Source organism: Penaeus japonicus, unplaced genomic scaffold (genome assembly GCF_977035675.1).
Source record: "Penaeus japonicus unplaced genomic scaffold, GWHDUDI00000001_assembly GWHDUDI00000016, whole genome shotgun sequence".
Taxonomy (NCBI): Eukaryota; Metazoa; Arthropoda; class Malacostraca; order Decapoda; family Penaeidae; genus Penaeus; species Penaeus japonicus.
The window spans coordinates 28,322,191-28,347,931 of NW_028234418.1; the positions used below are offsets into that span (position 1 = coordinate 28,322,191).

Here is a 25,741-nt window from a genome sequence, read left to right on the forward strand (position 1 = left end):
ACTGTTAACATAAAATTAGCCTGATGCTGTTTACTACCAACAAATCACATTACCAAATGTCTTTTTAAATCATATTCACATTAGATGGAGTTTTCTACATAATGTCTTTATGCATATATAAATATTGTATCACTTAAACCTTGTATATAATCTAATTCATACATACTGTGACAATTCATTATAAGTCCAGTCTTATTATAGATTCATACTGTGTTAGCATGTCAACAACACATAGTATTTTCATGAAGACTAATTTTCATTAGTCCTGAACTACTTACAATAAGTAGTCTCACTATGTAACCCTACTATGTCAATGAGCTTTAGGTACAGCAAATACTTAACAAGGACATTGCCAGTATGCATATGTGGATCCACATACTGTTGTAGTATATTCAATGTCAATACAGCCAAGGTTTATTTGTTATGTGAATACACTAATAACCAAGAACAAAATATTTCTTAGTATTCCTAATAGTCATCGTTGAAACAAATGCGGTTGACTAAAAAAAGACTCATGGCCAGAATATTACGGAAGATTCTAATATGATAATCTAGGGAGTTAAAACACAGACGCCCTAACAAGTATTGATAATGAAAATAATGATGAAAAAATAGTATTACTGAAGCACAAAGTAAAACATATCAGTACCCATCTATGTTAGTATGTAAAATGAAGAAATTACAATCCCATTCAGAGATGCAAGCAAATTCTGTGAAAATAACGTATCAATACTGGTGCTGAATATCACAATGACAGATTTCATGAAGCCCTGTCCATAAAATACATAAATATATACATAAGCACTAGAACAAGCTCTACATTTTGGTTTAAAGCTTTTTTTTTTTTTAAAGAAATCAAAGAGAAGGTCCTTAAATCACTATGCTATCACAACAGCAAGATTCCTTATAAAATGCAATGGAGACTGACAGAATTTGTCAAACTTAACACAGACAAACATGCACACAAGGGACTGCTCACATGTTCACTCACCACAAACACACTCAATCACACACTTATGCTCTCTTACACACTCATACACATATGCATGCACACATAAAAAGTCATAAAAAAAATAAAACAGAAAAGTAAAGGACTGTGACAAAGACAAAGACAGTGTCAGTACAACCCATGGCACTTCAAAATTTGCATTAGCCTCAATGCATTTCTGAACGTGCATCAACACGCAGGCTTCACAGTCACAATGTACATGGATTTTGATTTACAAAGTTGAACACACATTCTTTTTTAATCATTAAATTATATAAATATAAAAAATAATAATCATAAGACTTTCATTATCAAAATATTCCTACAATCACAAATACAGATTGGTACTACTTTGCTCCTGTCTTTCATAATAACTTCACTTTTTTGTAGTGATTGTCGCCTTACATTACTGAGCCAACTGGAGTACTTCTACCTAAGCTTATACAGTATATATATATTGATATATTATATAATTATTTTTAAAAATAAATTTAATATATATAAATATTTTTAATTTAAATTATAATAATTTTATATTAACCAAATAATAATATTAAAATATTATATATTATATTTTTAAAATCATAAATATATATATTATATAAATAATTATATATTATATTTATATATATATTATTTATATATTTTATACATATATATATAAAAATATATTTTAAAATGTATATATTATAAAACATATATATATATATATATAAAATATTATAATTTTAAAATTATAGTTAATATAATATTTTTATATATATATATATTATAATATTTTATAATATTATTTTAAATATATAAATTTTAATATAATATATATATATAAATATATTATAATATTATTTTGTATATTATACATAATATATATAATATATATAAATATATTATTTTAATTATTATATAAAATATATATATATATATATATAATATTTTTATATATTTATATAAATTTATAAAATATATAATAAAATAATATTATAAATATATATAAAATTATATTTATATATATAAAAAATTATTATTATATATAATTTATATAAATAATATATATTATATTTTATTTTTTTATATATATTTTATATTAAAATATATATATATAATTTAAAATTTTAAATAAATTTTATATAACATATTTGTTTAAAATATAATTATTTTTATTTTATATATATATATATATAAATATATATATATATATATAAATATATTTATATATAAATAATATATCTATATATATATATATATTAAAATTTATTAAAATATATATATTTTTTTATTATTTAATTGTTTAAAAATATATAAATATAATAATATATATATATATTTTATATTAAAAAATTTATTAATATATAAAAATATATATTTAAAATTAATTATTTTTTTAAATTATATAATTTTTTTAATATAAATATAATATATATATATATATATATAAAAATAAAAATATAGAAAATATAATAAGTTAATATATATTTTAAAAACATATTTTATATATATAAAATTTTTTTAAAAATATATGAAATATAAATATATTTTAATATTATAATATATTTTAAAATATTATATATATATATATATATAAAAAAATATAAAATTTTAAAATTTTATATATAAAATATTTTAAAAAATATTAAAATATAATATATATATATATATTTATTATATATTATTTATATTAAAATATATATATATTATATATAAATTTTATATATAAATTAAAATATTATATATTATATATATATATAGATTATAAATTTTTTATATATATATATATTATAATATATTATAATATGTATATATATATTATTATATTAAATATAAAATTATATATATATATATTAATATATAATATCTATATATATATATATTAAAATATATATATAATTTTATATTATGGTAATATAAAAATTTAATATACAATTATAATATATGTAAATATCATATTATAATGTTAATATAATATATTTATTTAAAAAATATATACATATATATTAATATATATATATATTATATTATATAAAAATATTTATAAATTTATATATATAATATAAAATACAATATTTATAAAATTTTAAATTTAAAATTTATTATTATTTTTTATATATGTAAGTTGGATGTCAGTCAACTGATATATGGGTATATATATGATAAATACATAATATAGAGATGAGATATGTGGCGTCTTTTATTTTTCATAAGAGGAGTGGGGTTAAGTAACAGGATGTTGCTAGGAGCCTCGCTACTCCAAGAGGATAGCTGAAATTTCAGAGCATTTTTTCTAAGCATTATGAGCACCGTGTCTCCAATGTGGCCTAAATTAAGAATATTTCTAACATTTTAGTTCTGTACTTGTCTTTTGTTGGGTGTTTAATTTGTCGCGTTATGGGACGATAGCTGCCCCCACACCAGAGCTGGAGACTGGATGGTGTCATGTCATTGTGGTGTGTGTGTATGTGTATGTGTGAATATATATGTGTATATGTGAATAGTGTATATGTGTTTATGTGTATTTATGTGTTTTATGTGTATATTGAGTGTATGTGGTATATGTGTGTATGTCTGTATGTGTCTTGTAAGTGTGTGTGTGGTGATGTGTGTGTTGTGTGTGTGTGTGTGTGTGTGTGTTTCTGTATGTGGGTGTGTTGAGTGTGGTGTGTGTGTGTGTGAGTGTGTGTGTGTGTGTTGTGTAAGAGTGTGTGTTGAGTGTGTGTGTGTGTGTTTGTGTGATGTCGGTTGTGTGTGTGTGTAACACACTGACTAACTCATTAGCTTCTTAATGCAATAACAATTTGTTTAAACAGTATGTTCTCACAAATTATTTGTAATATCAGTTCATCAATTGTTAATATGGGCAAATACTTCAAATTTTGTAAATTTGCTACTAATTCATGAATGGCACCATCGGAGACAGAAATTTAATCTCCATGAAAAAAGCAAAACGGAACTTTACAGCCATATCTTTACATTATTTATGATCAAATTACATTTTAAGCCATAAAAACAAAAAAAAGAAACATTAATTTATCTGAGTTTAGGATTTAAAGGCATTCTTTATTTTAATAAAGATTAATCCTCTTTTTTCATTTAATAAAATCAATAAAATTGGCTACTTTTTCACTAGTCACAATTTAGCCACATTTTGAATCACCTATCAAGATTTAAACAGTTTGCTTTACAACTTGTAAAATAAAAATAAACTCTACAACCATTTGTCTTCATCTACTATATTATAACACACATTAATGTTCATGTTTATTGGTTAGTATTCCTAAGCAAAGCCCATCAATGAATACAACACAAACTGCCTATTATAAATACCTTGATAAAAATATTGTTTCGAACCAGCATAAACTCTAGTAAAAGAGATGCTGGTTGGAAAGAGACAGTCATTGACAATTGTCTTAAGGTAAACAATAACAGCATGTGGAAATATACATAGAGAAATGATGCAAAAATTTTTACTTAATATTTATGAAACTGTTGAAAAATAATTCATTACATGTCAGCTACACTCTATGAAAAAATACTGAGATTTTAGGATTCATAAGGATGAATTAAGTAACTTCCTCACACTATACACATTCTGCAAAACATTGATAGTGTCCATCTTTTCCATACTCAAAGTGTGAAATATCCTCATCAAAATTTAGTGAAAAAAATAGAAAGAGATCACTACTATAATAATGATAAAAAAAAAACAATAACTAAAAAAACAAAAATGTGAAAACTAGAGAAAGAGATCAATAAGTAATAAAAACAACGCGGGAAATGATGAGGGTATGTTATACTTAAATTCATTCACTCTGTGCAAGATGGGAAAAGATGACATGTTTGCTTAAATTTGGAAATTATCTTTTTCAAAGGTTCTAAAAAATTGTCAAATGCATTTTGAAGAACTGGTTTAATGAGAAATATTGAAATTCCAATGACACAAAAACCAATGAAAAACCAAAGCAAAAGATGCTATGAATTAATGAGGTATAAAATAAACATAATTCACCTTTTATGAAACAAATGGAAATTCAAAAGTGCATTTATTTGAAGTGCCAAAGAACACCGCAATATTTATCAGAATACGCCAAACATTGTGTATAGGAGCGTCGTACGAACATGGCATTGCAAATTCGCCTGGAAAAGCTGACTGCCTGAAAATTTGCAATTTACCAACCAGCTTATTCAAAGCCAAGCAAAATTCAAGCACTAATCACTCTAAAGGGCTGCAAAGTTACCACAATAAGTAGCTGTTTTAAAGGAGATAACGGTTTAGGTATGGGAATTCGGAATAATTATCAGAAAAAATACAAAAATAATTACAATAAGTAAAAAAATGACTGGAAAGAGAGGAATTATATGTTAATTCAAAAATATTTTGGGAAAAAAAGAGAAAAAAAATTGAATCCTTTATTTTTTCTTCTTAGGAAAAATTACAGCATATAAACCTAATTTATGTCTTCATGAAAATTTCTGATATGAGATTTATGTATAAGTTATCCCCTGCCAAAACAACACAAACAACAAACAAAACAACTAAACAGCTTCATGAAAGACTTCCCCCAAAATCAAAACTTTTCCCATATATTACTGCCTGTAGATGATAAATTCCTAACATGTTCTTCCTTTACAAGTGGTCATATCTGATTAACTAAGATACTCCTAAGTCCAGATAAATATCTCATATGTTTTCAAGCAAGGAACATTCAAGAATCCTTACCAATTCGACAAGGGTGTCATGGACATAATGACGTAGGAGTTTGGGCACTGACGTACGTTGGCGGTCATGACGTACACGCCGTTCGGGGGATTTAGGATCACAGTGCCTCTTTTATTATGCTATGGAAAAAGGCATGAGTGATGATGGCAACGGCATCATTAATTACTATACTTACCGTATATGTGCCAAGCTACCGTCAATACTTGATGGCACACACATTTTCAAGCCCAGCAGGGGAGAGGCCTTGAATGGCACCATCCACGGTCTTAGTATGCCTGTTCTATAGGCGAAGGACACACAATGCTGATGAACTGCCAAAATACGGATGAAGGATGAGCAGGCAGAACGAGAAGAGGAAGGTGACTCCATCCATACCAGTGTCTAAAATGTGCTCCTGTGCCAATAATATGAGATGCTGCTTTCACTGTGGCACTCACAGTCACAAGCCAGATTTTCATTCTTCTTCCTACTCTTCTTGTTAAATATTTATTGAGGTGGTTCTTGATTCGTATTCGTCATGGCAGCACAAAACTACGAAAAAATATAAGTAGCCTTTTGTTCCATAAAACAGCCAAATCTTTATACATTGAGTATATAAGACAAATTAATGCGTAATATGGATCAATATACTAACAAATTTTAGTTCAAATGCATCACTGGATAGAGCCTGTCATATGAGCACATAATAGTCTCTCTAAACTAGATAAAACCCACAAAAAAAAATTAAAACACAAAAAACCGACTCTTTCTAATAATGTGAGTTTTACAATGATATGACCTGAAAGAGAGTGGGAACTGCTTCATAATTATATTGCTATCACAGCCGGTCTCTCTCTAAAATACTAAACCTATCCTGGAGGGCTGGGCAAAGCAAAATTTAGCTCCGTCTGCAATGGTGTTAACCAAAAAAAAAAAAAAAATCAAGTATCAATAACATGGTATACAACATCAAAAGAATTCCATTTGTCTTTCACTCCCTTTGTCACACCCAGCCACAGGACTGAATGTTGGAGTGAGATACCTCGAATAAAGTAATCATGAAGTCCACTGCCTGAACAGCTACAGAGGTGGAGTCACCTTTCATATTTCAGTAAGGAGAATCACTCTCTCAGATAAAAAATATTAAAACATGAAAGAACACTATACTCATAGCCACCCACACAGGGAATGGTTACTTTAAAATTTACTGAAAATTATTATGCTTAACTTCATTAGACGAGGAAGATTTGGACAACCAGACGTTCCTCTTAATCCCACTGAGTGTTCATGAGCTGTGACACTCAGAAAGCCATCAAATAACAAACGTGACAACTACTTACACAAAATCTCAGGGAGTAAAGCGGAAAAAAATATACTATATATTTATGTTCCATGGTGGCCATTATCTTATAATTTTTTCCCCTAGCCTTAAAGAACTATAATTCTGTCCAGCATATAGAGAAGGTATTCTAAGGAAGTTACTGATATTGAAATTAATGCTAGCTACAGAGAAGAGAGCACATACATTGAACAATCTTGAACACAAACTAATGCTAAGAGAAATTGAGCAGATAGAGTATAGCTCTATGAGCCTATAAAAAAAAAAACTTAACCGTGATGGAGATTCACCTTGGTCCCAAGAAAAAAAAAACAATTTCTTTAATCTTATCTTATACTGTTATTTGCATTCTTACAAAAATAAAGGGACAAAGAATGGCGAGGAGGAGGAGGAGGAGGAGGAGAGAGGATGGAGGAGGAGGAGGAGGAGGAGGAGGGAGGAGGAGGTAGTGGGGGAGGGAGGAGGGAGGGAGGGAGAGGGACGAGGGCGAGAGGGAGAGGGAGAGGGAGAGGGAGAGGGAGAGGGAGAGGGAGAGGGAGAGAGGAGATGGGATGTGCGGAGTGAGAGGGAGATGGTGAGAGGGCGAGAAGGATAGGGGAGAGGGAGAGGGAGAGGGAGAGAGGGAGAGGGAGAGGGAGGGGAGCGCGGAGAGTCCTAGAGGAGAGAGAGAGAGAGAGAGAGAGATGGTGAGAGAGAGATGAGAGATGAGAGAGAGAAGAACTGCCTGAATGAGAATAGATGAGATGAGAGAGAGAGAGAGAGGATAGGGGGTACTGGAGTGAATGGGTTAATGGAAATAGGACTACGGGACTCATTCAAGGCTAAAGATATGGTAATACTTTCTACATGACTCAAACTACTCTATATAATTTCACTTCATAATTACATTTACTTACATATCCATGCAACATATTGAGATATTGCAGTATTTTCCACTTATGTATACAATAAATTGTTTTCATTCAAATGAGAAAAAATATCACTGTTAACATCAAAGTTAGCCTGATGCTGTTGTAACTAACCAACAAATCACATTACCAAATGTCTTTTTAAATCATATTCACCATTAGATGGAGTTTTCTACATAATGTCTTTTATTTGCATCTAGTAAATATTGTATCACTTAAACTTGTATATTTAATCTAAAATTCATACATACTGTGTAACAATTCATTATAAGGCCAGTCCTTATTTATAAGAGTTCCATACTGTGTTCGGCACAAGCATAATGAGAGTCAACAACACATAGTATTTTCATGCAAGACTAATTTTCATTAGTCCTCAACTACTTAGAACAATAAGTAGTCTCACTATGTAACATCTACTACATAGAGTCAAATGAGCTTTAGGTACAGCAACAATACTTAACAAGGACATTCCAGTATGCATTATGTGGATCCACATACTGTTGAGATTTAAGTATATTCAATGTCAATACAGCCAAGGATTTATTGTTATGTGAATACACTAATAAAGCAAGAACAAAATATTTTCTTAGTATTCCTAAATAGTCATCGCTCGCATTTGTGAAACCAGACAAATGCGGTTGACTAAAAAAAAGATCTCATGCCAGAATATTACGGAATAGATTCTACTATGATAATTTAGGGAGTTAAAACACAGACGCCCTAACAAGTATTGATAATGAAAAAATAATGGATGATAAAAATAGTATTACTGAAGCACAAAGTTAAAACATATCAGTACCGCATCTATGTTAGAAATGTAAAATGAAGAAATTACAATCCCATTCAGAGATGCAAGAAAAATTTCTGTGAAAATAACGTATCAATACTGGTTGCTGAATATCACAATGGACAGATTTCATGAAGCCTGTCCATAAAATACATAAATATATACATAAGCATAGAACAAGCTCTACATTTTGGTTTGTAAAAGCTTTTTTTTTTTTTAAAGAAATCAAAGAGAAGGTTCCTTAAATCACTATGCTATCACAACATGAAGATTGCCTTTATAAAATGCAATGGAGACTGACAGAATTTGTGCAAAAACTTAAACCACAGACAAACATGCACACAGGGACTGCTCACATGTTCACTCACCACAAACCACACTCAATCACACACTTATGCTCTCTTACACACTCTACATACAATGATGCATGCAACATAAAAAGTCATAAAAAAAATAAAACAGAAAAGTAAAGGAGCTGTGACAAAGACAAAGACAGTGTCAGTACAACCCATGGCACTTCAAAATTTGCATTAGCCTCAATGCATTTCTGAACGTGCATCAACACGCAGGCTTCACAGTCACAATGTACATGGATTTTGATTTACAAAGTTGAACACACATTCTTTTTTAATCATTAAATTATATAAATATAAAAAATAATAATCATAAGACTTTCATTATCAAAATATTCCTACAATCACAAATACAGATTGGTACTACTTTGCTCCTGTCTTTCATAATAACTTCACTTTTTTGTAGTGATTGTCGCCTTACATTACTGAGCCAACTGGAGTACTTCTACCTAAGCTTATACAGTATATATATATCTGTTAGTGCAGGTCATTTTAAGCCTCTGCCAAGCTTATCATCTGTTAGTAAAGCTACATCTGAATTTTCAACTTATAATAAAAATATGAGTTCGAACCAAACTTCCAATGTCAAGTTTCTGCAAAGCTCTCAAGATGACAGCTATGCTTGCAATTGCTAAAAATAGTTTCACTGTGATTCTCAGTATTGCACTGTGAAGAACTGTTCATGTTAACCATTATATACGCTTGTAGTTCCCAATTCCAAAGATTCTATATTATAACCTTCCATTACTAGTGATCAAGATATGCAGACAAATATCTTTACTGAGGATGTACTGATTCTACATTCCTACAACTCATGAAAACATTATAGCTGAAATTCTGAATCACGTCTTGCTTTGTAAATGTAATTAATTTTCTTATACACCTTATTCACATCTTCTGTCTCTGTATAATCATTTTCTTATTTGTGTGCAGAAGAGAAAGAGAAAGAGAAAGAGAAAGAGTGTGTGTGAGTGTGTGAGTGTGCATGAGTGTGTGTGTGTGTGTGTGTGTGTGTGTGTGTGTGTGTGTGTGTGTGTGTGTGTGTGTGTGTGTGTGTGTGTGTGTGTGTGTGTGTGTGTGTGTGTGTGTGTGTGTGTGTGTGTGTGTGTGTGTGTGTGTTTGTGTGTGTGTGTGTTTGTGTGTGTGTGTGTTTGTGTGTGTGTGCGTGTGTGTGCACATGTTCAAGTGTGTTCCCTCAAGAGAGAGAGGGGGAGGAGGAGGGGGAGAGGGAAAAAGAGAGGGAGAGTGAGAGAAAGAGAGAAAGAATGAAAAAAGGAGAGAGAGAGAGAGAGAGAGAGAGAGAGAGAGAGAGAGAGAGAGAGAGAGAGAGAGAGAGAGAGAGAGAGAGAGAGAGAGAGAGAGAGAGAGAGAGAGCAAGAGAGAGAGAGAGAGCAAGAGAGAGAGAGAGAGCAAGAGAGAGAGAGAGAGCAAGAGAGAGAGAGAGAGCAAGCGAGAGAGAGAGTGAGAGAGGAGAGAGAGAGAGGAGAGAGAGAGATGAAAGAGAGAGAGAGAGATGAGAGAGAGAGAGAGAAGAGAGAGAGAGAAGAGAGAAGAGAGAGAGAGAGAGAAAGAGAGAGAGAAGAGAAGAGAGAGAGAGAGAGAGGAAGAGAGAGAGAGAGAGAGAAAGGAGAGAGAGAGGGAGGAGAGAGAGAGAGAGAGAGAGAGAGAGAGAGAGAGAGACAGAGAGACAGACAGAGAGAGAGAGACAGACAGAGAGAGAGAGACAGACAGAGAGAGACAGACAGACAGAGAGAGACAGACAGACAGAGAGAGACAGAGAGAGAATGTGTGTATGGAGTGGGGTGGGGGTGTTGAAGTCTGTGGATGTAGATGTGGATGTGGCTGGGTGTGTGATATGTGTTTTCATGAGCATGTAGGTGTTTGTGTGCATTTCTTCCCATATGTACATGATTATTCAAGAAGTTAATATTTATAAATGTGTAAGCATTTCCTTAAACACATGAGGTACATATATATGTTGTATACATTTACATTCACTGGATTTATCACTGAATAGACAATATCAAGGTAAAAACTATCTAATCACTCTTAACAATGGCCTAGTAACATATAGTTGTATATATCATAGAGATTTATATAGCCAGTTTGGCTTGATCTAGATAGCTAGTTACATTAAGTTTATAAACTGTTAAAGATTCTATTTTTATGTATGGTTGGAAGTGTTTAACATCAAGGTTGAATATTAACTACACCTTGTGATTACTGTCAACCCCATATAAAAGTTAAGTGTAACACTGTACAAATCACATAACACAATTACACTATTGCACTGTCTTACAAACATTCTCCACTTCAACACATTACAATACACTTTAGAGAAAACATAAGCAATAAAAAAAAAGGCTGATCCTTAATTCTAAACCATCTTTATGAAAACTTCTTAGCTATGATGACAGACTGTATGGGTTCATGCAGTAAAGTATATACTGTAAGAAGTTTAAAAGATGTGAGCTGCATTAACTTTGCATTAGCTAGACGTGACAATGTCCACATAGTAAGAGATATGTGTACACAGCTCTCTCATCCCACTAAGTTCTTTAACTGTCGATTATAAAACTGTATAACCATCATAAAAATTAAATGTGTACAATCACCGGCAAGTAATGATAAACCACTGATATGAAAAACATGATGATATCTAAGATGCCCACACCAACGGCTCTAATATCCAGTAATAGTGACTATGACACAGTGAGTTAAGCTAAGACCACAGTGATGGTGACTATGACCATAGTTGATGCATGAAGCTATGACAAACATGTCAGCTGCAATGCCCATGGTGAGGTTTGTAAGACTGAAAAGAATAGCTGATAAGATACCAAGAGTGCGAGTGAACAATAAGAAAATGGGTGGTGTAATGCCTTAGAGTTTTTCCTTGAGAGCAGCAGACAGAGTCTTGACTTGTTCGTTGGCGTGAGCAGATAGAGTTTCTATTGCAGTTTTCAGTTCATCCTTTTTGAGGCACTCGATCCCAGAGTCTGGAAAAATACACAATAAGAGTAATGTTGAGCAAAACAAAAAAAAGCAAGTTATTATTGCAACAATATTTTGATATTATAAGGATCCATTAAATGACACTTGACATATTGCAAAAGTGCTCATCACTTGCAATTTCCACTTTAAATAATTTCAAAATATCAACAATGATTCATGTTTTACAATGAATACCAAGAAAAAAAGAAAAGACAAACGTGAAACCTAAAGTGTACAAACCTTTACCAGCAATGGCTGTTAGCATTGACAAAACATTTGCCAGAATCTCAGGAGGAAGGTTGGGATTGTTCAAAACATACGTTGCCACCTGCGGCAGCTTTGTCTTCTCAACAACCTCTGGATCAACGACGGAGGAAAAGACGAGCACCAAGGCCAGTGCTGCCTCATTGACCATGACAGCATGTTCAGAACCAAGCATGAGTACCAGGGGTGGAACACAACCTGCATTTATTAAAGCAGTAATCACATCTGTGTTTTCGCCGCAATTTTTGATGGTCCAAGCGAGGAGACGGCTGGATTCTCCTTGCACGCCTGGATGGTCCATGGTGCCACACCATATCACTAATCTCTCAACCACTTCGTTGTTGCTGCCAACCTGTGAAGAGCAATTCAAGAAAAAGTCAGACCAACTAAGGTCTACATATCATAAACAACTGCATAGATAAATATGTGTTAACAAAATTAACAGAATTAAGTTTTCTTTGGAAGGTGAGGAATATCTAAGCATTCATTCTATTTCTTGTCATCTTTCATCTACATGAGTGCAAAGTTTCACAGATAAAAGTAGATACAGTCAATCCTATATCATATAGCTGCTCAAAGGAATTTTTTTAAATAGGTCTTTGTAAGTATTCAGTTGCAAAAGAAAGGTTAGCTATCATTTTTGGATTTTGCACGTTAAAAACCCAGCAAATATATATGAAAGTAATTATTTTCTTTTTGTTAATGAGAACCTTACTATTCTCTGAATAAAGGCACACATAAACATGCTTTTCATTTTTTTTTTTTTTTTTCTTTTTTTTTTTTTTCTTCAATTCTTTTTCACTCACATTCTTTTTCTTCCTTTTTTTTATTTTTTTTTTTTTTTTTTTTCACTTTTTTTTTTTCTTTTTTTTTCTTTTTTTCATTTTTTTTTTCTTTCATTATTCATTCTCATTTTCTTTTTTCATTTCATCACATTCTCCATACTTTTTTTCAATTTCTTTTCTTTCAGATTTTTTTCTTTCTCCATACATTTTTCCACTTTCACAATTTTCACCTTTCATTTTTTTTTTTCGGAGTTTTTTTTTCACATTTTTTTTTTCACACAACCCTTTTTTTTTTTGTTTTTGTTTTTTTTTTTTTTTTTTTTTTTTTTTTGACAAATCATATCTATTTTAGCTAAATAAATTTACAAACATTTTTTGAATGGTCATGAAAATGATCTATTACAGTGAATAATGCAAATAAATTGTATGAGTTTGTGTGTACTCATATCATATTGTGCTTATAAATGTAGTAACAAAATATTCATAACCATAAAAGGTGCAAAGGAGTTGTTGGTCACAGATTATAAAAAAAAAAAAAAATCTTGTTAAACTTCTTTCTGTATAGGTTTATAATTCACTGCATATCCTTTTACACAAAGAATGTTGGCTGAAATAGAAAGGCATTACTTAATGATTGAAAGCCATCAACATTAAATTGAAATGCATACATATCATAAAACAACATTACCTTGACAGCAGCTTCAGTCTGGCCATCAATGATCATCCGAAGTGTTGCTAACAGCTTAAATACCACAGGGAATGTCTGTATTGCTGTAGCCATGGGGAGCAGAACATCAAGTGCACCCTATTGAAACGAGAAGAAACAGCAACATGATATTCAAAAATTGTGAAAGTTTGCTCCATTTTTCTCATATACAAAGAGACTACAGATGTTAATGATGTTCATCAAAGATTAGGTTAGGAAGCAACTAAATCATAGATATTATGGGTAAGTTATATGTTAAATGCTTCTGACTTTTCCGATAGAAATATATATATATATATATATACATTAAATATATATAAAAATAATGATACAGAACAAAGAACAAACAAAGTAGGATGAAGAAAGAGAACAACATACAAAAACATTCTCTTTCATAAAAGTTTGGACAAAGGCAATATTCACTAATACGGTCACACAAAATCAACAAAATCAATTACAAACTACAACCACAAAACACTCTTTACCTGCTGCACTAAGACTGGTTTGTTCTGCCGTGCATATCATGTTCCCTCAGAGCCGTCACACAAGAGGGGAATCAATTACATGCTTAACCAACAAAACCCTCTTTAAGGATGTCACTAAACTCGTTTTGTTGTGGCTTGACAAAGATCTCTTCTCAGAGCCGAGAGGATAGCATGCTGCAGGCGGATGTCCCCTTCGCCAGAGTTGTGGCTTGACAAAACCTTCAGTAATTTATCTGCTATTCCACTCTCTACCATCTTGATACAATGGGCATCTATGAAGAAAATTGCAATAACCAATAACATTTGCCTGCCTCAATCATTTACTTCACTACTTCAACATAGACAATATCATCATTAACTATCTAAATAACTGTACAGCAAAAAAAAAGATTTTCAATTTTGGACAAATAGACAAATAGACAAATAGACCAAATAGACAAATAGACAGATAGACAAATAGACAAATAGACAAATAGACAAATAGACAGATAGACAGATAAACAAATAGACAAATAGACAAATAGACAAATAGACAAATAGACAAATAGACAAATAGACAAATAGACAAATAGACAAATAGACAGAAGACAGATAGACAGATAAACAGATAGATAAATAGATAAATAGACAAATAGACAAATAGACAAATAGACAGATAGACAAATAGACAAATAGACAAATAGACAAATAGACAAATAGACAAATAGACAAATAGACAAATAGACAAATAGACAAATAGACAAATAGACAAATAGACAAATAGACAAATAGACAAATAGACAAATAGACAAATAGACAAATAGACAAATAGACAAATAGACAAATAGACAAATAGACAAATAGACAAATAGACAAATAGACAAATAGACAAATAGACAAATAGACAAATAGACAAATAGACAAATAGACAAATAGACAAATAGACAAATAGACAAATAGACAAATAGACAAATAGACAAATAGACAAATAGACAAATAGACAAATAGACAAATAGACAAATAGACAAATAGACAAATAGACAAATAGACAAATAGACAAATAGACAAATAGACAAATAGACAAATAGACAAATAGACAAATAGACAAATAGACAAATAGACAAATAGACAAATAGACAAATAGACAAATAGACAAATAGACAAATAGACAAATAGACAAATAGACAAATAGACAAATAGACAAATAGACAAATAGACAAATAGACAAATAGACAAATAGACAAATAGACAAATAGACAAATAGACAAATAGACAAATAGACAAATAGACAAATAGACAAATAGACAAATAGACAAATAGACAAATAGACAAATAGACAAATAGACAAATAGACAAATAGACAAATAGACAAATAGACAAATAGACAAATAGACAAATAGACAAATAGACAAATAGACAAATAGACAAATAGACAAATAGACAAATAGACAAATAGACAAATAGACAAATAGACAAATAGACAAATAGACAAATAGACAAATAGACAAATAGACAAATAGACAAATAGACAAATAGACAAATAGACAAATAGACAAATAGACAAATAGACAAATAGACAAATAGACAAATAGACAAATAGACAAATAGACAAATAGACAAATAGACAAATAGACAAATAGACAAATAGACAAATAGACAAATAGACAAATAGACAAATAGACAAATAGACAAATAGACAAATAGACAAATAGACAAATAGACAAATAGACAAATAGACAAATAGACAAATAGACAAATAGACAAATAGACAAATAGACAAATAGACAAATAGACAAATAGACAAATAGACAAATAGACAAATAGACAAATAGACAAATAGACAAATAGACAAATAGACAAATAGACAAATAGACAAATAGACAAATAGACAAATAGACAAATAGACAAATAGACAAATAGACAAATAGACAAATAGACAAATAGACAAATAGACAAATAGACAAATAGACAAATAGACAAATAGACAAATAGACAAATAGACAAATAGACAAATAGACAAATAGACAAATAGACAAATAGACAAATAGACAAATAGACAAATAGACAAATAGACAAATAGACAAATAGACAAATAGACAAATAGACAAATAGACAAATAGACAAATAGACAAATAGACAAATAGACAAATAGACAAATAGACAAATAGACAAATAGACAAATAGACAAATAGACAAATAGACAAATAGACAAATAGACAAATAGACAAATAGACAAATAGACAAATAGACAAATAGACAAATAGACAAATAGACAAATAGACAAATAGACAAATAGACAAATAGACAAATAGACAAATAGACAAATAGACAAATAGACAAATAGACAAATAGACAAATAGACAAATAGACAAATAGACAAATAGACAAATAGACAAATAGACAAATAGACAAATAGACAAATAGACAAATAGACAAATAGACAAATAGACAAATAGACAAATAGACAAATAGACAAATAGACAAATAGACAAATAGACAAATAGACAAATAGACAAATAGACAAATAGACAAATAGACAAATAGACAAATAGACAAATAGACAAATAGACAAATAGACAAATAGACAAATAGACAAATAGACAAATAGACAAATAGACAAATAGACAAATAGACAAATAGACAAATAGACAAATAGACAAATAGACAAATAGACAAATAGACAAATAGACAAATAGACAAATAGACAAATAGACAAATAGACAAATAGACAAATAGACAAATAGACAAATAGACAAATAGACAAATAGACAAATAGACAAATAGACAAATAGACAAATAGACAAATAGACAAATAGACAAATAGACAAATAGACAAATAGACAAATAGACAAATAGACAAATAGACAAATAGACAAATAGACAAATAGACAAATAGACAAATAGACAAATAGACAAATAGACAAATAGACAAATAGACAAATAGACAAATAGACAAATAGACAAATAGACAAATAGACAAATAGACAAATAGACAAATAGACAAATAGACAAATAGACAAATAGACAAATAGACAAATAGACAAATAGACAAATAGACAAATAGACAAATAGACAAATAGACAAATAGACAAATAGACAAATAGACAAATAGACAAATAGACAAATAGACAAATAGACAAATAGACAAATAGACAAATAGACAAATAGACAAATAGACAAATAGACAAATAGACAAATAGACAAATAGACAAATAGACAAATAGACAAATAGACAAATAGACAAATAGACAAATAGACAAATAGACAAATAGACAAATAGACAAATAGACAAATAGACAAATAGACAAATAGACAAATAGACAAATAGACAAATAGACAAATAGACAAATAGACAAATAGACAAATAGACAAATAGACAAATAGACAAATAGACAAATAGACAAATAGACAAATAGACAAATAGACAAATAGACAAATAGACAAATAGACAAATAGACAAATAGACAAATAGACAAATAGACAAATAGACAAATAGACAAATAGACAAATAGACAAATAGACAAATAGACAAATAGACAAATAGACAAATAGACAAATAGACAAATAGACAAATAGACAAATAGACAAATAGACAAATAGACAAATAGACAAATAGACAAATAGACAAATAGACAAATAGACAAATAGACAAATAGACAAATAGACAAATAGACAAATAGACAAATATACATATATATATATATATATATATATATATATATATATATATATATATATATATATATATATATATATACACATACACACACACACACAAACATGTATGTATGTATGTCTAAATATATGTTTACTGATGCATATACATTAGACAGGTTATTAAGATTTCTGGAATATATGTAGTGTTGTAAGGTAAGTGGTTTGGATTACATGTCTTATTAAAAGAAAACTTTGAGTAGTTCACTGGTGTTTTGTTGTGCTCTGGCATTAATCTCTGGAAAAAAACTAGGACATGATAGCATCTTTTCATTATTACCTATATACTAAAATTTATTTATACAAATTTCATACACACACACACACACACACACACACACACACACACACACACACACAAACACATTTTCTCTCATGAACATGACTACACAGATTCTTAGGGCAACTTTGCTGCATAGATATAAGAAATGTAAAATGTGTAGTGAATGCACATACACACAAACCTAATGACTGATCCTACAGTATACAAAAAGGGACAATGACACTCACCACTGCGAGCAAAGTTTCCCATTGCAAGAGCACCAGCTATCTGCAGGTCCTCCAGGTCAGAGGTCAACCAACCCACCAGTTCTTGGTAGACTGAACCTGACCCATCCCCATAAATGATGCCCATGCTCTCATCTGAAGGAAAAAATGTTAAACAGCTTGTTACTAAATCTATTTATAACAGTGCCAAAGTGCTTGCAATCCACCATTAAACAAGTTATGTCAGATGCTATACTGTTATGCAGCTTTTAATTCAATGCAGTTTCATTTCAAAAATATATGAAAATTATGTAACACTTAGTACATTAACTGCACTAAAAACAAAATAGGAGCTTCTATCAGTAAATGTTGAGTACATTTGCTGCATGAACACATGACTGAATCATTCTATGTGCAATAATGAAAATTATGTAAAGTTTATTATTTACTTTACTCACCCTTGACTTCATTGGCTTTCTTTTCAAAAATAATCTCCGAGTGAAGAAAGAATGAAAGAAAGAAAAAAATAATAATACTAATCAAAGAAAAATGGAACTAAATCCTTTAGACTCACCTCCAACCAGAATGAGGACAATAAGGTCAGTTGCAGTCTTAATTATGGGAGGAGACAGGTCAGATGCTGGGTTGTTCCGATGGCGTCTTACAACCTCAACTACAGCTTCGCAAACACCTCCTACAGCCAGCTGGGTCTTTACACATTCTAGTGCATATAGAAAAAGAGTTCAGTATGTTTCCTGTGTATTCCAATAACAAAATATCACTGATAGTCTTTCATACATTTTCATTAATTTCAGGTTCTTATCATTAGCATGGAACTTCTCTTTATGCAACAAAAATCACTTGAATTCTTTATACTGTGATCTACTACAACTGTCACTAAATTTATATTACACTATAATTAATCTATTGATAGCAGGAGTGCATTTATACATGCACTGTCCACTATTGGTTTGTTTTAATAATTTCCTATATGCACAGATAGCTCCATAAGTGTGTAGTTATCTATCTGACCTCACCTGATTTACCCGATTCCTTGATTTAATAAAAGTGTTTACCTTCATTATCATCATTATAATATTAATAGTTATATTAACCATAATAATAATAACAAAAATAAACATTTATGCCAAGGAATGGAGGTGGGCCCAGTAAAAAAGTAAATAAGTGGACACTGAACATTCCCAGCATCAATGGGTCAACTAATTCCATAAATTTGGAAATCTTGAAGTAAAGCAAATAACAAATTACCCGTCTCAGCCAAATTCGTAACAAGTTCCAAACATGTTTCTGTAACTTCAGCTGATTCGTTGATTTTGAGGACTCGAACAAGCTGTGGTGTGATGTCTCGGGATACAACCAGTCCCCGTCCAACCTCTGGCAATGTTTGAGATAAGGGGCATAATAGACTTTGTTTTTTCTTTTTATATCTTACTGAATCATTACTGAAGAGTATATTTTTCCAGTTCGTATGAAATTGGCTGATTGCTGTTTTCCTTTAATTCAAGGAAATTTAATCTATTATAAATATAACAGGTCATACAATTTTCTATGACCTTCATATAAAACTATAAAAATGACAATGGTAAATATAGAAATATATGAAAAATACATTATAATGAAGAACAAATTCAATTTAATTTCTTCATAACTTTTAATTTGTATAATCATGTCAAGTGCATGGTTACCAAAAAAATATACCCTTTAGCATAATCAAGACATAAATAATTTCACTCAGACTTTATCAATTAAGTCTTAGATCATGGTAAATAAAATGTAATTTTCAATAACAGTTTTCTTCTTGATAAAACTGGCACATTAACTTAGGTATTTTCTATTCATCTAAACTCTTTCCAACCAAATGGGTGAGTGACAGTAAAAATCATACTTTTATTGTATTATAATTTCTCAGGTATTATATCTCAGTATCTCAGCACCAGAATGTACCCTGTTTGTCAAAGAAGAGTAACACTGTGTAAGTGGGTAAGTAGGAAGATATCTATAAATACAAATATTTAAAGAATCAAGTAAACAACAAAACCAAATAGTCAATCATTAGTTATAAAATGTCAATGGAAATAGAAAGAAAAATGAAAATTCAAAAAGGTTCAAAAAGATACACTGACACTGTGTAAGATATGCATGGACTAGGAATGAAACTAAAAATGGGTAGAGATCAGGTGATCCCTTGCTTACCTGTGTCTGCCATACAGGTAAGTGACAGCAAAACATGGGTAGGAATGTCCTCATCTTCAGCAAACTTATCCAGATACTGGCACAAAACATCAACCAACTCTGCCTCCATAGACTGATCCTGGCAATGTGGAACCTTTTTTAAAATTAGTATGCTTATAGCCTAGGGTACAATAAGAAATAGCACTGTACCTTAATAACCATTATTACAAATATATTGCCCATCACAAACTCATATGCAAATGTATTGATCTGCATACCTAAATATCACAAACTTAAGGCATAAGATACTGTCCTAAAATGTCAACTACTGTGAATGCAAGAATGAGTTAAGGTACCACCATAAAGTTGAATGAGATATATGAGATCATACTTATGAAGGAGTTGACTAAAATCTGTTATGAGGCTAATCTTTTTGAATCTTATTATCTTTAATCTGCTTAACCCTTTCACAACATGACGTATTTATGCCTACTCCTGCTTCTGCCAGGAAGATAAAAGCATGTGACGCTTCATTCTGGGGTGTTTTTCTGCTACATGAGGCCATGCTGAACCTCTCAGAGGATTTTTCACACACCCTATCCTTATGGTTTGCATGATTATATCTACAATGTATGGCATAGAAAAATATTGCTATGTTCAGAGGAGTTATTTTAGTCAAATAACAAGTTAGAGCAATGCTTTTTTAGCATTATTTTATTGAACTTAGCCATTATTCTTCACTTATATGTGATAATGTCAGTAGAAAGTGGAAGCAATCCTTTAACAGGGTATCAAAAAAGATGTTTTATACATCTTTTTTTTTTCCAAAACAAAAAGAACAATATAAACAATCATATGTGTACATACGAGTATGCATATGTACCTCATGACGTAATGTGACTTGATATTACTGGTAATCAGCAAATTGGGAATAGTATCATATTAGTAATCTTTTATTTAGTTTATTTCTTGGCCAATCACATTTGAGTTTACAATAGTTTTCCAACTCAATCTTTTTATTCAACCGATCAAAAGCAAAATATCACATAGTTTTCTGTGACATCATTCTTTTTTATGTTAGATCACATTCTATGACGTTCAAACACCTAAACTAAAGAGCCTATGAAATTATGAAAAATAATTATACTCAAGAACAATCTAGTGTTCTATTGCCAACGTTCCAGTATGTCACAACTGGCCAACTCAGAACTTGGTGAGAAAATGCACAATGTTTCAGGACATCACCTGAGTCCGGGGATATTTTCCAACCACTTTACAGAATGTCAGCCATTGCGAATCAGTTAAGAACATAAATAAAATATACTGTATTGAAAACATTATACATTCTACAGATCATTAAATGAATATAAAATTAAATTACAACAATCTTTAGACTGCCTCCATTAACCCACTCACGATGGGGGCATTCTAGCCTTGAATGTCACAATGCCGGGGCTTTCGAACGCTTAGGCCTAAATCAATTAAATGGCTGGCACAATACTGTGCCGACCGGCCACTGGGCCTTTAAATGAGCGGTACAGTAGTGTACCACCCGTCCAGAGAGGGTTAAGGTAAATGAAAAAAATTTATTACAATGGTTTACCAAAACATTTTAACCCATTCACGCCGGGGTGATTCTGGCTTTGAATGGTCGTAATGCCAGGGTTTTCGAACGCATAAACCTAACGCCTCGAGATTCTCAGGTGCACAAGCCGCGAGCCTGGGCTGCTCGCTCGCTCAACCCGAGCGCCGGCCTTGCCCAGATAATTCATCACTGGTGTCTGACGCAAAAACCACAAAACGTGTCAGCACATCATCCGGCGTGAATGGGTTAAGGAGATTCAACTACAGATTTCATTGTAACACCACATTAGATCAGATAGAAAAAATAAAGATCATAAATTTACCATGCAGAAAAATAAACAAAAAGTCTCAGGTTATCAGCTTATAGCAATAGCATGCAGGAAAAGAAAATGAAAATGAAAATAAAGAATAAAAAGAGAAAAACAACAGGATATATGTCAGTAAATCCTGTCATTAATATGACAAACACCTTTAAAAGAGTCTTTCACACACCTGAACTGTGTCATAGGAATTAAGAAGGTTTAGGAGAAATCCTGTAGCCACTAGACGGAGCTGGTGATCGTCAGGCGTGTTAGGCAAAGAGGCGGCCCTCTGGAGCAAATGCAGGAGCTGTGCTGCCCCTCCCGACTCCATTACACTCACTCTGCCTCCGTCTGGAAGGAACACTGCAGTCAAGAAAACATTTTAAAATGATAGTGACTGGATCTGTCCACACCACTTGGAATGTTCCTTTTTGACACACCCATGAAAGGCTCCTTGCTGGATCACATGACTAACTCCTGTTGCTACATTTAAAATCAATCCATTATGCTACATACTGTGCACCACTACCTAAAATAATGGCTAAAACATATGCTAACCTTGAACAACCCAAATAAAATCCAGTGAAACCTGGGGAAAATAATATGAACTTGGCACATTCCAGTTGATGCTTAAAATAATTCTTTTGTATAAAACAATATTTAATCAAGAAAAGTACAAAGTATAATTTATATCTTATAACAATTTGAAAAAAAAAAAAAAAAATATTAATTCAAACCAAACAAAATGTGAACTAGATAAGCAAATTAATGAGTCATGTTGTAACTGAGCAAAACAGAAACCACATTAGGTAAAGACAACAAAGTCAACTAATGGTCATGCAAAGCCAAATTCAAAAATAATATCAATATTATCAACTGTGCTACAAAATAAACACAAAAGCAGCTGCTTCTTAGTGCACAGAGATTGACATGCAAATCATGCTTTTCAAATAAATAGATCAGAACTACAATGAGCAGTGGGAGGTCTATTATCTAATCAATACTTATACAAAATAATTGCATTTTAGATTTAGATCATAGATGCCACACAGATCAAGATCAACTTCCTTACCAAGTTGTGAATGTTAAGTTCTTTCATCCTCACTTTTGCCACCATTCCTGTCTAAGATGCTCTGAACATTACACTTTATAAAAGATGTAGTACAAACAAAACAATAAGCATATCTCTCATTAAATGATCATTAAGCTTTGCTGTTTAAATCAATGAGTTCAGAATGATTTTTTCACAAAGAATTTTTAATAAATTTCTTTGTTTTTATGATCATTATCTGAAAAACAGTCCTTACATGTATCATGAAATAAACATGAAATATAATACTATAGTTTGATAAGGTCACTGATTCTCAAAATCGAAGCTATGGCAAGAGTTTTATATTATAAAGTATTGTAAAATTGTACCAAGAGTCTTTTGACAGTTTCCACCGTGTATTTGTGTGAATTTGGTTTCCAACCCTTCTTTATATAAAAAGTAAAAGCCAAAACCACTTGGATGTGGACCCAGATATGATATATGCATTAACAGTAACTTAACCTTGAATCAGTCACCATGTCAGCTGTCCTATTGATATAAAAAATATATATACTTTCTAATCATTGGTTGTAATCATTAGATATCTCTTCATTGTCATTTGTGAATAGATAGAGAGAGGGAGGGTGCTAAAAAGATGTTGAAATTCCAACAAATAGAAGAATGAAGTGAATAAGATTGAGAAACACAGGTCCATGGATTCCATAACCTAAAAACTATAATTCAACTGGCTACTGTAATATCAATATCAATAGCTATTATATATGTAAAAGAGTGATCTTCATAAATATAAACATATGCATACATACATATATATAACTAACCAGACTCCATACCTTATGACTAGATGAGATAACTAGTAATTTCGTGACAGAACCATACCTCTACTTTAGTTTTAAGGAGGCAAGGTTTAGACATTTTTCAACATGGGAAGACTGGGTAGGACGTTCTGAACCATAAAAAAAATAAATAAATAAAAAGTTTTCCATAAATGGCTAGGATTCTTATTCAACCGCCACTCAATCCAAGATAGTTAGCATCAACTCCAAACACACACCATCCCAGAATGACAGCCTGGGTCAAGTAATAATGCCTTCAGTCGGTTACCTTTCACCATCAGTTCACAATATAGAGCTGCTGGATGTTCCTCCATTAAATGACCCTTCTTTCCTGGGAGGAATTCTTTTACTTTTGGTTCCTACTGTGGGGAAATACATTACCAACAATCAAACCTGTGATAAACAACACAGTACATAAGGGTTAATTAAGTAAAATCATCAATGTCTATGGATAAAGGATGATTTCGGAACTTTCCAATAATGGAAAGCATCGTTTCTGAACATGAAAGTAATATTAAGATACTGAAATTGCATGTGCTATGAAAACTAAATCTTACATGATTAAGACTAATAAAGTAACAGCAACTTTCTGTGCTAACAATTGTAAAACTATTACACTGAAACACGCTTAGGATAAGATGTTTAATAGTTGTTTAAAAGAATCCTCTATCACTGGAGCAGAGATTCATCTTGATGATATTTGAATATAGATTGGAACATGTCCAGTTAGTATTTAATAAAACCTAAACTGAGGATGCCAGAGAATATGACAGGGAAACAATGTGGAATTTTTTAGAGTGAAAATTTGTTATGCTCATAGGATGGAAGTGAATACAGATGGTGCACATTGTGGAAAAATAAGATGCAGGAACTTGCCAACATTTTACATGCAAAGAAAGTGACAAAGGGTAAAGGCTTTTAGCAAACAAATGAATGGTTTGTAATAAATTGCATGCATCAATACTGCAAAAGCATTTTTCTTCAGGTAACTGAATCATTATCTTCATCCACAGCATTTGAACGTTTGCATGTTAAGTTGCTCGAAGCTACACACTCTTGATCACACTTTCCTCTTTAGCAGATCTTTTGTCCAAGATGAGACTCTATTACTCACCATGTTCGTAGCAGATATTCCCCAGTGCTCGGCATGCCTGCAGCGCAACACCTGTTGTGGTGCTTGACATCTTCTCCACAAGGATGGGTACAAGGCCACTGGTAACACATCCTAATCTGCAGCTCTCAACCTGGTCGAAAAAAAAGAATTGTTAAAAAAAATATATATTTCCTGATTTCTCAT

General features: G+C 31.2%; 1 protein-coding gene across 1 annotated transcript in view; it reads right to left on the reverse strand.

The window, feature by feature from the left end:
• Nucleotides 1-10,714: 10,714 nt before the first annotated feature.
• Nucleotides 10,715-25,741, reverse strand: part of vimar (visceral mesodermal armadillo-repeats) — a 20,306-nt gene continuing 5,279 nt past the window's right edge. Inside the window, exons 4-14 of the mRNA XM_086545420.1 lie at nucleotides 25,559-25,688; nucleotides 22,748-22,920; nucleotides 20,693-20,810; nucleotides 19,748-19,873; nucleotides 19,053-19,199; nucleotides 18,503-18,634; nucleotides 14,420-14,571; nucleotides 14,300-14,323; nucleotides 13,797-13,913; nucleotides 12,300-12,675; nucleotides 10,715-12,064 (exon numbers count right to left, since the gene is read on the reverse strand). Coding sequence (XP_086401546.1) covers nucleotides 11,949-12,064; nucleotides 12,300-12,675; nucleotides 13,797-13,913; nucleotides 14,300-14,323; nucleotides 14,420-14,571; nucleotides 18,503-18,634; nucleotides 19,053-19,199; nucleotides 19,748-19,873; nucleotides 20,693-20,810; nucleotides 22,748-22,920; nucleotides 25,559-25,688 — 1,611 coding nt within the window. The 3' untranslated portion in view covers nucleotides 10,715-11,948. The remainder of the gene's footprint in view (nucleotides 12,065-12,299; nucleotides 12,676-13,796; nucleotides 13,914-14,299; nucleotides 14,324-14,419; nucleotides 14,572-18,502; nucleotides 18,635-19,052; nucleotides 19,200-19,747; nucleotides 19,874-20,692; nucleotides 20,811-22,747; nucleotides 22,921-25,558; nucleotides 25,689-25,741) is intronic.